Source organism: Gossypium hirsutum, chromosome D12, assembly GCF_007990345.1.
Source record: "Gossypium hirsutum isolate 1008001.06 chromosome D12, Gossypium_hirsutum_v2.1, whole genome shotgun sequence".
Taxonomy (NCBI): Eukaryota; Viridiplantae; Streptophyta; class Magnoliopsida; order Malvales; family Malvaceae; genus Gossypium; species Gossypium hirsutum.
This window is the reverse complement of record NC_053448.1, coordinates 40,593,447-40,607,907: the sequence shown is the minus strand read 5'-3', so window position 1 is coordinate 40,607,907 and position 14,461 is coordinate 40,593,447. Positions and strand designations below refer to the sequence as shown.

General features: G+C 31.2%; 2 protein-coding genes across 3 annotated transcripts; both read right to left on the bottom strand.

Annotated features, from left to right (window-relative positions):
- Window positions 1-2,417: 2,417 nt before the first annotated feature.
- LOC121224120 (eukaryotic translation initiation factor 1A) lies at window positions 2,418-3,159 on the bottom strand. Its single transcript, XM_041106708.1, has one exon. The coding sequence runs from the start codon at window positions 3,050-3,052 to the stop codon at window positions 2,615-2,617; it is 438 nt and encodes a 145-aa protein (XP_040962642.1). The 5' UTR covers window positions 3,053-3,159; the 3' UTR covers window positions 2,418-2,614.
- A 3,066-nt stretch (window positions 3,160-6,225) lies between these two features.
- On the bottom strand, window positions 6,226-9,607 carry LOC107942955 (BTB/POZ domain-containing protein POB1). Of its 2 annotated transcripts, XM_041106707.1 has the most exons (7): window positions 9,536-9,577; window positions 9,142-9,444; window positions 8,595-8,720; window positions 8,166-8,287; window positions 7,997-8,060; window positions 7,290-7,569; window positions 6,226-7,203 (listed from the first exon to the last, which is right to left on the bottom strand). In XM_041106707.1, exons 2-7 carry the CDS (start codon window positions 9,392-9,394, stop codon window positions 6,390-6,392), a joined length of 1,659 nt encoding a protein of 552 aa, XP_040962641.1. In that variant the 5' UTR covers window positions 9,395-9,444; window positions 9,536-9,577; the 3' UTR covers window positions 6,226-6,389. The 2 variants fall into 2 exon arrangements, with proteins under 2 accessions (XP_040962641.1, XP_016732181.2); XM_016876692.2 differs by having other exon boundaries at window positions 9,142-9,607.
- Between the last annotated feature and the right edge of the window lie 4,854 nt (window positions 9,608-14,461).

Here is a 14,461-nt window from a genome sequence, read left to right as displayed (position 1 = left end):
TGTATATTATACTAGATTATGGTACATCACGACGAGTGAAAATTAGAATTATATAACAAAAGCGTTTATAAAAGTTGATATTAAAACTAAAGCAATGTTTAGTTCAAATGATAAAGTTAAAATACTCTTAAAATATTGTTTTTTTATTATTAAAAAGAAAATTTTCTGTAATTGTTTAACTGAATTGAGACCGTGATTAATGAGACCAACTCAACTAACATTTTATTTTTTTTAACTAACACAACCAACCTTTTCTATTAAATAACTTATGATTTAGGTCACATCAAATAAAATTAATTTAAAAACAAAAAAAATATGTATGTTTTCTTTTTCTAAATTAAGCAACTACCCTTCATTATAAACATATATTGCTTTTTATACGATTTTTATTATTTCTCATAAACTTTATCAAATCTTCAAATCGGAAGATAATATGCACTTAAACATGTACAAATTTATATATTCCTAATTGTTGTAATAACAATAATGTCGACTAAAGACTCAATGAGATATTTAAATTTTCTTAAGCAATAATTGGTTCAGTTTCGTGATAAGAAGTTTAATATTCTTTTAAGTAAGGTCTCAAGTTCAAATCTTACACTAAGAAAAAAAAAACATTAAGAGAGTCTATCCTCTATTCAGGAGTTCAACCTTACTCGACTTTGAAATTATTTTGTAATTATCCATACTCTATGAACATTAATCTTCAAATTGACAAAAATACTTTCTACTATTAACATCAAGTTAACCCTAGAACTTGAATTAAAAGCTAAAAAATTAATAACATTGTTTTTGGATGCCGAAATATATCATTTTTGTCAAATATAGGTACTCAATTGGATGAAAAAATAAAACATGTACCACATTAGAAAAAAAGTATCAAACTCAAATAGCAAATGATATATTAAACCATATTAGAATAAATTATTTATGAATTAGGTTTTTGGTGAAGTTTTAAAAAATGAGTCCGATTGGATGCTTTGATCATCTCTTCTTTTGTTGGTACAAAAAGGCAAATAACGGAGTGCAAGTTATTAATGATTGGTAGGGTAAATTACACCATTAGTCACTAAATAATGGATATACGTTTCCGTTTTAGTCACTTGATTAAAAAAAGTTACAATTTGATCATTGAACTATTCAAAAGTTTTTATTTAAGTCACTGGGCTATTAAAATCGATGCTATATTGCTTTCTCTATTCGTACTATCTGCATCAATTGAAAACTCTCATTCCTCTTCTCTTCTACAGTTCATTTTTTTTTCATGAAACAACTTTAGATGTCATGAACTGCAAACAAAAATTCAAACAACTTTTTTCCTCCAATCTCCGACATTGACCGTCAGATCAACTTGGATCTAAGGTATATTCTGCTACTCGTTGATGGGTACTAATTCACCATGGCAATCGTCGAATTATAGCTTAGAGTTCACTAGCGAAACTTTCTTTTAAAAAAAGACTTAACAACCTAATGACTTTTAAAAACTTTTGAATAGTTCAATGACTTGAATGAAAACTTTCGAATAGTTCAGTGACTAAATTGTAACTTTTTTTAATTAAGTGACCAAAATAAAAACTTACCCGTAATTAGTGGCTAATAGTATAGTTTACCCTCATTGGTAAGTACTCAATATATAAAAGGGTAAACCAGAAATTTAGTGACATATATATGATTTAAATTATATGTTGATCACCAAACTTTAAGAAATTACAATTTGGTCTTTAACGATCGAAAATTACGATATAATCACTAATATTGAATTTAGGTGAAACAAAAAAGCATCAAGACATCAAGAACTTCAAAATCTCAGCCTTCACACCATGACTTCTTATTATGATGATGATGTTGTGGGGTTTTTGACTTTTTTTAGGGGAGTTTTTAAAGCGCGTTTATTCAAAGTTAGCGAACCTTTCAATATGTTTGGTGTTGTCTCAAGTCAAGGTTTACCTTCCAACTCTATGAAGAGCTACACAAGAGTCACGAAGTGATAACGTCTTGTTGGATCGGATCTTGAGTGGTGTACAACCATCTACCAAGGGGACAAGGTTTCAAACCCTACCAAGTGCACAACACTCACATTTCCTCGGTAGGCGGTCATGTGCCACGCATGATTCAATCTAAGAAGGCACTCCGTTTTTGTGAATCCTCCCTTTAGCTTGGACTCTCAACAAAGTTGGAAGACAAAACCCTAACTTGATCCGAGAACAATACCAACACGTTAACTAATGAAGAAATATTTTTGTAAGATTAATTTTTTTAATAATTCAACTATTGAATTTCAATGTAAATATAACTATACTTTTCATGTACGTAAAGTTCCAAATCAATACAATATTTTTCTCATATGCATCAAGGATATTATCATCATTAATATTTGACGACTCATAAGTATCTTTTACATTAAGCAAATAATTAAATATTTTTAATTTATATAAAACTCGACATGCATAATTTATCAAATATAACAAATATCATGAAAATAATTTTATAACAATGTAAATAAACCCTAATATTTTAAAGGAAAAAAAAGCATTGTGGTCGTGTTATAGAATAAATTTAGATCCAAAAAATCAAATAATAATATCAAATGCATTGGCATATTTTAAAATAAGTTTCAGATCTTATCTATATCTTCATCTTCAAATTCAATATAATCATCGCCGGCGCCATCATCGTCCTCATCAATTCCGCCGGCGACACCTTCGTTCAATCTCGTAGTCTCCGGGAGTTCTCCATAAGCCTTGAGAAGCCTAGCTTCATCAGGCATGTATTTCATGATGACGTCAGCTTTGTCATCTTGATAATCCCTAAGGCCGACGAGGATGATGTCGCCGGCGGCTATCCATACCTTCTTGTGCATCTTGCCACGGATGTGGCAGAGCCGTTTCGTTCCGTCGATACACATGGCTTCGCATCGGCCGTTGCCTAACATTCGGATCACTTGAGCGTATTCTTGGCCGTCTTCTTTGAAGATCAGTTCTCGTTTCTCATCATCGGCTTCGTTCTTTCCTCTCTTCCGATTCTTTCCTCCTTTTCCTTTGTTCTTTGGCATCTTTTTTTCTTCTCTCCTGTGGTTATCTCCGGTGATCGGAAAAAAATAGTTTTTGAATTGAAGATCTTATTCTTGATAATGAAAATTGAAATCCCGCAAAGATTGGACGAATTAACTAAGTATTTATAATAAGAGATAATAATATTTAATTTTAAAAAACAAATTACATGAATAATTTAATATCATTATTCTAATAAGAATAAATGAAAATTATATTTTAAAAAATAAAATACATGATTTTTTTACTTGCCATACAAGTAAATAATAGTAGTTGCTTGTTAATCAAGTTAATAATATCATTAGTTTTTTTCGATTTTTTGGCTAACAGAGTACAATTACATCATAATTTCTTATATTATGTTTGGTAATACAAATTATAATTAAAAAGTTAAATATTTATATTTTTAAAAATATTAATTACTATAAAAAAGTATTCATATGATACAAATAATTTTTAAACAAGTAACAAAAATAAAAATCAAATTTTCGTATGTATTATGTTAGTTTTAAAAAGTAGTTGATTTGCGATTACAAATAAAAATAATAAGAAAAATAAACATCATATGTAATTTTATCTAATTGTTCTCTTACTGTCTTACATATTTGTTGAGTTATTCTATCTTTAATATTTAACATATACTTCTTATTTTTATATGTTGGTCATTGACCGAATTTATCATCACCTAAACTTGAATCCGCTTAATTAAGATTATCAATATCTCTTTCTTCCTTGTGCTTTTCAAAATATGGATCATCTCAATTCTACCTACAATTCAAGTTTTGAAATATGCAACATGATAGTACGATCCATTTTTTTTTATGTTATACTGAGGTGATGTTAATATGAAAATTATTTTCTTAGAACAACAAATGTCTTCTCAACCACATTTCGAAGCCCTGAATGTCTCAAATTAAAGAATTTGCAAGCTGTCTATGGTACTTGTGTCTAGCATCATTCTCTCAAATGATATCATACCCCATGATATGGTGTAATAAAGTCTTTTGTATTTACATCAATTGTATCATCCTTATAATATTATGTTTACAGTTCAAAGTGTCTATAGCCAATGGCGTATCTAGGGGGCTGGTAGGGGCCCCGACCCCCATAAAATGAAAAGCTATTCATTTAGGCCCTTTAGAAATTTTAAAATTTTAAATTAGTAAAGGTAAAAATACATTTTGTCCCCTCTTAAAAATGCTAAAAATTTAATTTAATCATTTAAAAATTATAAAGATATAAGTTATTAAAAATTACAATTTAATTTTGCCCTATTAAAAAGAATTTTTGGCTTCACCTCTGTCTATAGCTTTAACTATAAAAATTTATACAAACTTATTTAAAGAAAAACTTATGTTAAGTTATATACCTTTTTATAATAGGTAAATAAAGTAAAAAATAATATAAATTTTATAATATATAACCTTTATAAAAGAATTTATAAATTTTCTAATAACTTTCATTACACTTCTTAAAAATAATATAATTTTTTCATAACTTTAAAATTTTATTTTTTATAAATAAGTTATGATAAAATAAACTATAATGTTTTTTATGAATAAATATATTACTTTTATAATATATAGCATGAACACATAAATAAGTTATGTCCATACTTTTTCACCGTAAGTTTTTATAAATAAATATATTATAATATTTTTATAATATGTAAATTATTATTTATACTAAACTTTTTTATCATAACTTTAGAAATTTTTTAGAATTTAAATAATATAATTTTTTTTGTCATAACCATTTCAAACACTTATACGTGTTCTTGCTTATAATATAATTTTTATAACTTGTATAAAAATAATTTTAAAAAATAAATTTACGTGTAATTACTTGCGTAATTATTCTAATTCTCACTCTCTCCTAAGAAATGAAGAGTATAATTACACCCAATTCAATGAGACCCACTAATTACAATGATTACCCAACACCATTGCGTAATTACAAGCAATTACACCTAATTATTAATAGGTGGTTTTCCAAACACTACCTAGGTTAAAAAATAACATTAGGTAAAAGGAAATTAAGCTCATTTTAAAATATGGAATAAGGCTTGGGTTGTAATATTTAAGATTTAAATCTGACTTAGCCCGACCTATTATATATATTAGTATAATATTATATATCTATACTTCTATACTATTATTTAAGTCTTTAATTAAGTTGGTGTCATGAGTCAATCGTATACCAATTTGATTAAGAAAATTATAAAAATGCCCTTACATAATTAAAATAAACTATATTATTCGAGGGTATTTTAATATTTTTATTTTTTTTAAAAGTTAATATAAATTTTCAATTGGTGAAATATGAACATGTGCTATTTATATTATTAGAACATTAATTTTATTACTGAGCTAAAACTTTATTTTAATATAATATGTACAATATAAAAATAATAGTCTAATATAAATATAAAAATATTAAAAACTTTTTGTTTAAGTTTTTAATAAAAATAGTCATATTGATTTATTTGGCCTTTTAACTTAAAAAAAATCATTTCATTCCATTTAATTTTTTAACTTATTTTAGCCCTTAATTTTTTGTCAAATCACCCCAAATGTATGAAAAAATTAATTTTTTAAACTTTACTGATGTGGATTGCCACATAGATGGTATGTCAATATTTAATTAATTTTTTAAATTTTAAAAATATTAAAAAAAGCATAAAAATTATAAAAATAATTTTAATAATTTTAGAATTTTTAAAAATTAATTAAATGCTAATATGTCATCCACGTGACAATTCCCGTTTATACCATATCAATCAATTTTGAAGTAATGCAAAATAAAAAACTAAAAAAAGATAGAAAAATTAAATGAAAGGCTAAAGTCACATTTTTTAAAAAATGTGTCAGATCCAAATGAATGAAAATGAATGAAACATTTACAAATGAGTCAGATCCAAACTTAAACAATATAGACACTAATATTAATTAAATTTAAAAAAAAAAGGAAGAAGAAGAAGAAGAAGAAGAAGAAGAAGAAGAAGAAGAATTAGGTGTGAACTAGGTCGTCCAAAACTGAGATCTTTGAACAAGGATTTTTTCAATTTTGTGCAACTCAACTGGACATAAATTATATTTATAATAATTATTCTTTTAAACTGGATCGGCAACTCAACTCAGCCCGAGTTCCAGGTGTAATGTGGAAATATCACTAATTTCAAGCAAATTGATGATATTAAAAATAAACCCAGATCTAACCCATTGTCCTACTTGGTACATATTTGAATTTTGCAGGGGTCAAACTGAAAGAACAGATGAAAATGACGGAGTTAGTGCAGCTAAAATGTAAATTGACCAAAGCTTACATCAAAAGAGTTGATTAGTGCCTAATGGTTAACTCAGCTCTAAGATGAAGAATACCATTTATGAAATAAAGACTGTCTTCAGCCATGAACGATGTCCATGGTATGGCGAATAAATTCCGATACCCAACAGCTTTGCCCCCGGTGAATGTGTAGTTGCCTTTGTATTTGCTGACGATTTCCTCTGTTGGTTTCGACCTTGCTGCAAATTCGTAATCCACCGCAAAACTAACCGAACCCTTTTCCTGCATTCCTAGAAATAACCCAAAGCAATGGAACGAGCTTTGTTGGTCCATGTTGCAATGAGCCGATAGGAAGAAGCCTTGTCCGCCGAGGTGGAATGCTTGAGAATAGACACGTCCCGATGGGAACAAGTTTGCACATTCTTCTCTCTTGAGGTCTAGGTATACGACGCATTGTTGACGGGGAAGTTCGAATTCCACTACTTTAACGGGTCGGTATTTGTAAGCTCGCTCGATGAAACGACGGTTCAAGGTGGCTGATTCTTCTGCTGCCAAGCTTCGTTGTCTATGTGGGGCTTCAGCTTTGAAAAAGAGGGCCTCGAGGACAAGCTTTGATGAAACTTCATGATCAAAATCATTACATGTTAACACCTTCTTAAGTTTCCTGCAGGTCATATAAGGGAAACGGATAAAGCGTGCAAGGCGTGAACCGAGAACTTCCCTTCGGTCTTCGAGTTTTGGGTACTGAGTCCTGGCCCACTTCAAAACGAAGTCATACACAGCATCTTCGGATGCAATTTGGAGATCATCACTGGACAATATTGCCTCAATCCCAGCTAGCGGCAAAGCCATTACCTCTTCTTGGAACCTGATAAAATGTGCCACAAAAGCAAATATAACAAGACTCATGCCAAACAAACATAACACGAAGCATGAAGAGGAACAGGAGCTTACTTGGTCATATCCTTGTAACGGGAAGCAAGATACTGTTTAGCAGCATCAGTCAATGGCTGGACAGCTTCACCCATTAATACACTTGATGGAAGATCCAAATAAAGCAGAGCTGACTCTGGTGTCATAGGCAAATTGCGCAATAGCCGGCTGCAATATCTCATGCAAGAAGCGACCTCGAATTTATCAGCAGCCATCAACACATCGAGCAAGGCAGGAGCTGTGGTTACGGATAAGGTGTTGCTATACATAAAATTCAAAAGTTCCATGAGAGCAGCTTCCTCTGTAACATCAAAGTAACGTAAAATTTATCATTTCAAATTCACCTGCTAACACATGTTTTGAGTAGGTCAAAGTACCATAGAGGCCGCTAGACTAGAAGTTAGATTGCATTTTACCTCCGTTACTCAAAAAATGGGCATATTAATCCTTGTGCGTTGGATCAGTGAGCAAACTGGTCCTTTCTGTTAAAAATTTAATCCATTTTTACTGTAAAAAACTGGTAGCGTACCAGGACCATTTTTAACAGTAGAATTGGATTAAATTTTTAACAGAAGGACTAGTTTACTCTAACATATAAGGACTAATTTGGCCATTTTTTGGTAGAGGGGTAAATGCAATTCGACTCTTAGTACAAGGGTCTCCATGGTACTTTTACCATTTCGAGTAACTAACGTAAACAATAACAATAAAACGAAGTTTATGCATACCAGAGGCATTGATTCTTAAGGTAACATGTCGTTGCTCTGACTCTCTCATCCCATTTGAGAAAAGCTACAATATGTGAATAAGTAAAAAAATAAGTATTATCAATTCTATAAACATGATATATCTTTTCACTTTTTTAAAAATCTATTTCGATAAAAAACAATATCTTACTTTGTAGAAGAACGGGCTTTTTGCGGCTAAAATGGGAGAGCTAATATGCAATGTTTTAACTCTCAGAACTGTGGAACAAGCCATATTCCAGCTCGATTCATTGCTATTAGCTTCCTCATCACCTACAAAAATTCCAACCAAGATCAAAAGGCTAACTAGGCAACTATGCAAACAGTAATGGCAAGAATAAGAATTCAAAGTGAACAACTAAATTCCCTTGTTAATTATACTAATTTGATATAGAGAAAATTACTTCGCCTTATGCGTTTAGTTACATAAAACCTGCATGTCCATAAGATTCTAAAAGTTTTTCTTGTTTTGCTTAATTCCAATTCAGTAAAAAACACGAGTATCAGCAAGATCATCAGTAGCCATGTTCAAGTAAAAATTTCCCAAGTTTTGCACATAAAAATGAATAAAAGCAGAAACCTGATTGTGTTTCTTCAACCATCGCCACCGCCTCCTCATCTTGATTTTCGCAGCCTGCAGCATCGTCCATATCTGGTTGGCCGTCATTTAAAACCTGCTCCTCAGGGCATAAACTAAGATCCAAAACTACAAAAGACATGAAAGAAAAAATAAGTTAAAAAGCAAACCAACATTATAAAAACATATTTTATTCATAAAGATTAACAATTAATATATCAATATGCATGGACCACTGTAAATCTGGTTTAAAACAAGTGAGACAAAAGATTATATGTTAAGATGATTAAATCTCAATTCTTTGAAAGCTATCTTAGGCACAATCCTTTTTTATTTACAAAACTTCGAGTATAATTGAACAAAATTTCCTTCAATTTCCCAAAATTAGTATAGCCTTAATTTTCATTTTCATTCTCTTTTTCAACTTAGGGTTCACAAAGAAGGCTTAAATACAAAGTAAGCTTCAATTGATTTATTACTAATTCTTTAAAATCTTGTTTCATTTTCGCAGCTAACCAAACAGAAGCAAACGAGGGGGGAATTAACAAACCATTTTCCTTCTTCATATCCTCTCGGCGCCGTTTACGGTGTCGAGCCCAATCGGCGATACTGGTACAACCTTCTCCATCAGGAAGACAATCGGATGGCCCTCCCATAATCTCGATCCGAAGAAGCCGGTCGGAGAAATTACTATCGTTGAAAGCGAAACCGAAATCACCACCAGAACCGGCGGAACCACGGGAGTAATCCGAGTCCATTTCATTTCTCGGGTCAAACAGATCCGAATTCAATTGGTCTTTCATCCCAAAATCCCCCCGAACCTAAAACCCTCCCTTAATTTTTTTCCCTTCCCCTTTTAAAAAAAAAAACTGATAATATGAAATAATTGAAAAGAGTAGCTAAACAAAAAGGAAAACCCTAGAAATTGAAAAAACTGGCGTTACCTAAATGAAGGTAGGAGATGGATTAAGTTGCTGCAACTGATAATTTTTTTTACCCAAGAATTTTTCAGTACATATAAAACGAATAAACTTTACAGGCCTTTTTGTAGTATCATTTTTCGAGAGAAAAAGGGGGTAATTTCCATGAAGTCCCTATACTATTTCCAAAATTTTAAATTGGTCCCTAGAATTTGAATCCAAGAACGTTGTCTATATTGTTCTTCTATCAACCTGATCTTCAACTGAGTATTATTTGAACTGGATTAAATCATCTAGTCGGACTCGTTAAATTGAGAATCAGTTGATATATAGGTCTGAATATAGAGTTGAATTGGTCTCTGAGTAGATAGTTCAAACCCAATAAAAAACGAAAATCGAGACAAAAACGATAGTTGAACCGATTTTATAATTTTTAAAGTTTTTGGTTTTTAGCGATAATTATTTAGATTAGATTTGAAATAGCCAAATAAGGGAATTAATGGGGTCAGTCCTGGTGAGCTTTGAACCATTTGATTATTATTTAAACCTCATCAGCTAATTTTTATTTATTTATTTTGTTTTTTTCTGTAAATGGGTAGTCTTGGTTGGCACGTAATAAAAAAAAATTAAAAATACATTTATGCTAAAATGAAGAAATAAAGAAGGTTCTCATTAAGGATTGTTTTTTTATTATCTTAAAAATATTTTATTTTATTTATCAATTTAATCCATTTATCCAATATGAATGATTAACGTGACCCAATACTGTAATAATCCCAACAAAAAAGTTTTCAAATGATTATAAAAGTAAATCCCTATAATTATGAAATATTCCTACAATTATCAGCTTTGGCTCGTAATCTATGGATTCAAAATGGTATAATTATGGCTTTAGTCCCTATACCTTTTCTTTTTAGGGTAGGGGACCAATGTCTAGTTGGTGTTAAAGTGATGATATGAATTCAAAAAAAGAAAAAAAACATAAACATTTGAGTGACATTATTATTGGTTAAACATAATTGATTGAATTTTCACGTAACCCTGATTGTATGATTAGATAATAATAAATTCATATCATCACTTTAACGACAGCAAGTAACTATATTATCAAATTGAACTTAGAACCAAATTATGTTAAATTAAAGTAATAGATTAAATCTCAAATTTCGTCATAATAAAAGGACTAAAATTGCAATTAAATCTTGGCCTGAAAGGAAGAATTTTGACCATTCCCAATGAAGTAGCACGTTTTATTATTATTTTATAAAATTCGGTGTTTGGCCCCCCCAATTGTAGGTTCAACCAAATCCACCCAAGTTGCTAATTTAACAATAATAAAAAGTGACCAAGTTGCGAATTCAAAAAAGAAGCCGCCCTCCTAATTGGTTATTGCTAAGTCTTTACTATATATATATTTGCATAAAATTATGGGATAAAATAACATTAGTCCCTAAATTTAACACATATTTTTCATTTTAGTCTCTAAACTTTATATATATATTAACTTTAGAATTTGATAGCTTTTCTCCATTTGATCTTTTAAATTAGATTATGTTAAGGTATGGTTACGCGACACTTTATAATTGTATCATGTCATCATTTGAAATTTCTTTTAATTTATTTGTACTTTTTTAGATTTTATAAATTTTTTTAATTTTTTAGGAAATAATGTGGTACAATTTCAAAGTATCGTATCATCATAATTTAACAAAATCCAAATTTAAGGATTAAATTAAAAAAAGCTGTCAAATTTTGAGACTAATACGAACAAAAAAAAATATAAAAATGAAATTGAAAAAAGTTACCAATTTTAAGAATTAAATGTTGTTTTCACCTAAAATTAATATCAATACTTAACAGTCAAATACATTTCAGCTACACGTAGACAAATTGTAGCATAAATTTTCAACCAAGGAAACAAGTGATGGAGATGTGAAAACATATTTTATTTAATTTAAGATATTCAACGTTAGATTTTAAGTTTATGAAATTGTACATATCATTAATGTCTGCTCTCTATTTTTTCTGCTCTGGGTGGCACGTTTTTTTTTTTTTTTTGTGTTTTTCTTGCTTTCTTCCTAGTATCTTTTACTTTTTTTTGAATCTTTTTTCTTCTGTATAGAAGGAAATGGCAGGATTGAGTACTGAAGACGGGGAAGAGGAGGTATGGCAGTTTCATAGTGGGATTGAATCTCAAAAATCAGAGTATGAGTTTTGTTTAGTTGGATATTTTCTTACGGCAAGTGTTAGTTCATTTTCTAGCGATACGAAATACGATGACAAATCTCTAGCACCTTCTTGGAGGTGTTTTGATTTCAAATTAGGGGGGAGGGGATGATACTTATTTAAATTTTATCATGAACTAAATATTGCTGGAGTGATTATGGGTGCCCCATGGATGTTTAATAATAATCTTTTGGCGTTTCATCAACTAAATGATGATAAAGATCTGATGCAAGTACCTTTGATTTTCTCTTCTTTTTAGGTTCAAATTCATGATCTCCTACTGGGACTATTTTTTTGAGACGGTTGCAAAACAATTTGGAAATTTCATTGGATCGTTTTTGGAGTATTATGCCAAACAGATTAGTCGCAAATTTAAGAATTTCCCGAGAATTCGTGTTCAATTAGATGTTCGAATACCACTAAAACGATAAAAGAAAATTATGATTTCTCTTTCAAATTTTGTTTTTGCAAAACTTCGATAGGAGAAGCTAACACTTTTCTGTTTTTTGTGTGAATGCCTTGGGCATGGGCCTAATTTCTGCTCTATCAGATTAAATCATGGCATGAAGGAGATGGAATTAAGATGGGATTTATTGTTGAAGGCACCTCTGAGAAGGACCACCACCATGTTTAGTGTTTGTCTTTGTGAAGATGATAGTGCAGAACTTTTGGGAGCTAAATTAGGAAAGCAAGATATAAGGAGAAATTTATGGGATGGTTAAATGCAAAAATCATGACAGAAGATAAATTCTATCTTGGGATTTAATTTGGAAGGAAATTTGAATCTATCGGGAAGGAAAGAAGAGAGATTCTCTAGTGGGTCGAGTAAGGATGTTATGGAGCATGACTTGGATGACAGCCCAATTGAGGGCATTTATGGGAAGAAAAGGCTAAGATCTGTTGAACTAGTTTCCAGCGTTTTTGGCTATACAAATCTTTTGGAGACTACTGATGAGCATGGTCAAACTCATTACCAAAGGATATCGACGATTGTCGTTAGGCAAGCTGACTGGACATAATGAAAATATTATGTTGGAATGTCTGTAGTTGGGGGAGTCCACGAGCTATCAGAAGACTTCAACATATGCTGAAAATTTATCATTCTCAAATTGTCTTCCTCATGGAGACAAAACTCAATTCAAACTAGATGGAAAAAGTTCGAAAACGTTGTGGGTTCTAAAATGGTATCGATGTGTCGACTAAAGGCACACGTAGAGGACTTAGTCTTGGATAGAATACAAGGAGTTTAGTCACACTGAGAAGTTTCTCTAAAAACCACATTGATGTTGAGATTCAGGAAGATGTAGATAGTCGAAGGTGGCAGATGATAGGGCTTTATGGTGCCCCTGATGCTCATTCTAGAGCAGAATCTTAGGACCTTTTACGATCGTTGAGATGGGACCAAAATTTTCCATGGATGGTATGTGGTGATTTTAATGAAATTTTGTATTTTTTTAGAAGAAAGGGGGTTGCCTCGGGATGGAAGGCATATGGAGGAATTTTGAGCTGCCTCAGTTGAAAGTCAATTAGAGGATATGGGTTATTTGGGCCCATGGTTTATGCGGGAAAAGGTAAATTTTTCTAAGAATAATATTAGAGAAAGACTCGATTGAGGAATGGCAAATTTAGCATGGTGATGTTTTATCCTATTTTCTCTTCGTCACTTACCGCATTCTTTCTTTGATTACTGTCATTTGCTTGTAATCGCGAACCAAAAAGAACAAAGATATAGGAAGAGAAGGTTTCACCTTGAAACATGGTGGACTTTGAAGGATTCGCGTGAATCAGAAGTTCGACGCCTATGGAAAAACAGTTCTAGTCATGTTATAAATCAGCTTGCTTGTTTAAGTGTTGGTTTGTGGGATTGGGTAGAGCAATTAAAGAAGCAAAACGATGACCTTGGTTTGTGGGATTGGTTTGTGGGATTGGATTGTGGAATCTTGTTAGGCGACTTGATCACCTGGATAACCTTGATAGGAACGATGAGACCCTCTTATAGCTTATTGATGTTAAAATGCACCTGAATATGGTGATTGAAAAGGAATAACTTTATTATGAGCAAAGGGCAAGAGCAAATTGGCTAAAAATAAGGGACCAAAATGCGACTTTCTTTCATAAATTTGCCTCTAAACAACGCTACACAAATTATATTAGAGGATTGCAAAAAGATAGACAGATTGCTTCGGATAATCAAGAAATGGAGGCCACTACTAATGATTAATTTTTTAATCTCTTTTCTACACAAGGGGTTGGTGATCTCAAGCATATACTTTCTAGAGTAGATCAGTGTGTTTCAAATAGTATGTACCAAAATCTTTCTATCGAATATAAAAGAGAGGAGATTTTTTTAGCTTTGAAGGAAATGGAGCCAACAAAAGCTGTGGGTGCTGATGGTTTACCAACGTTATTCTTTCAAAAATACTAGCACATTGTAGGTCAGGATATTGATTCTTTTTGTCTTGGCATTCGTAGTCGAGGTACTTCTTTAGAGACTCTTAATGTTACTCATATTGCCCTTATACTGAAGGTTGCTCATCCTAATAATTTAATGAACTTCCATCCTATCAGCCTTTGTATGATGTTCTATAAGATTATTTCAAAGAACGTGACTAATTGTTTTCAAAAAGTATTAGATACATGTATTGACGAAGCACAAAGTGCCTCTGTACCTGGAAGATTAATCACTGATAATGTCCTACTTGCATATGAAGTATTACATGTTTT

What these genes read in the sequence shown, in the direction of transcription:
- LOC121224120 (XM_041106708.1), bottom strand. Translation starts at nt 3,052, where the DNA reads ATGCCAAAGAACAAAGGAAAAGGAGGAAAGAATCGGAAGAGAGGAAAG.
- LOC107942955 (XM_016876692.2), bottom strand. Translation starts at nt 9,394, where the DNA reads ATGAAAGACCAATTGAATTCGGATCTGTTTGACCCGAGAAATGAAATG. An exon ending in GGTTGAAGAAACACAATCAG is followed by an intron (nt 8,288 to 8,594) that starts GTTTCTGCTTTT and finishes GAATTTTTGTAG; the next exon opens with GTGATGAGGAAGCTAATAGC. An exon ending in CTTAAGAATCAATGCCTCTG is followed by an intron (nt 7,570 to 7,996) that starts GTATGCATAAAC and finishes TTGATGTTACAG; the next exon opens with AGGAAGCTGCTCTCATGGAA.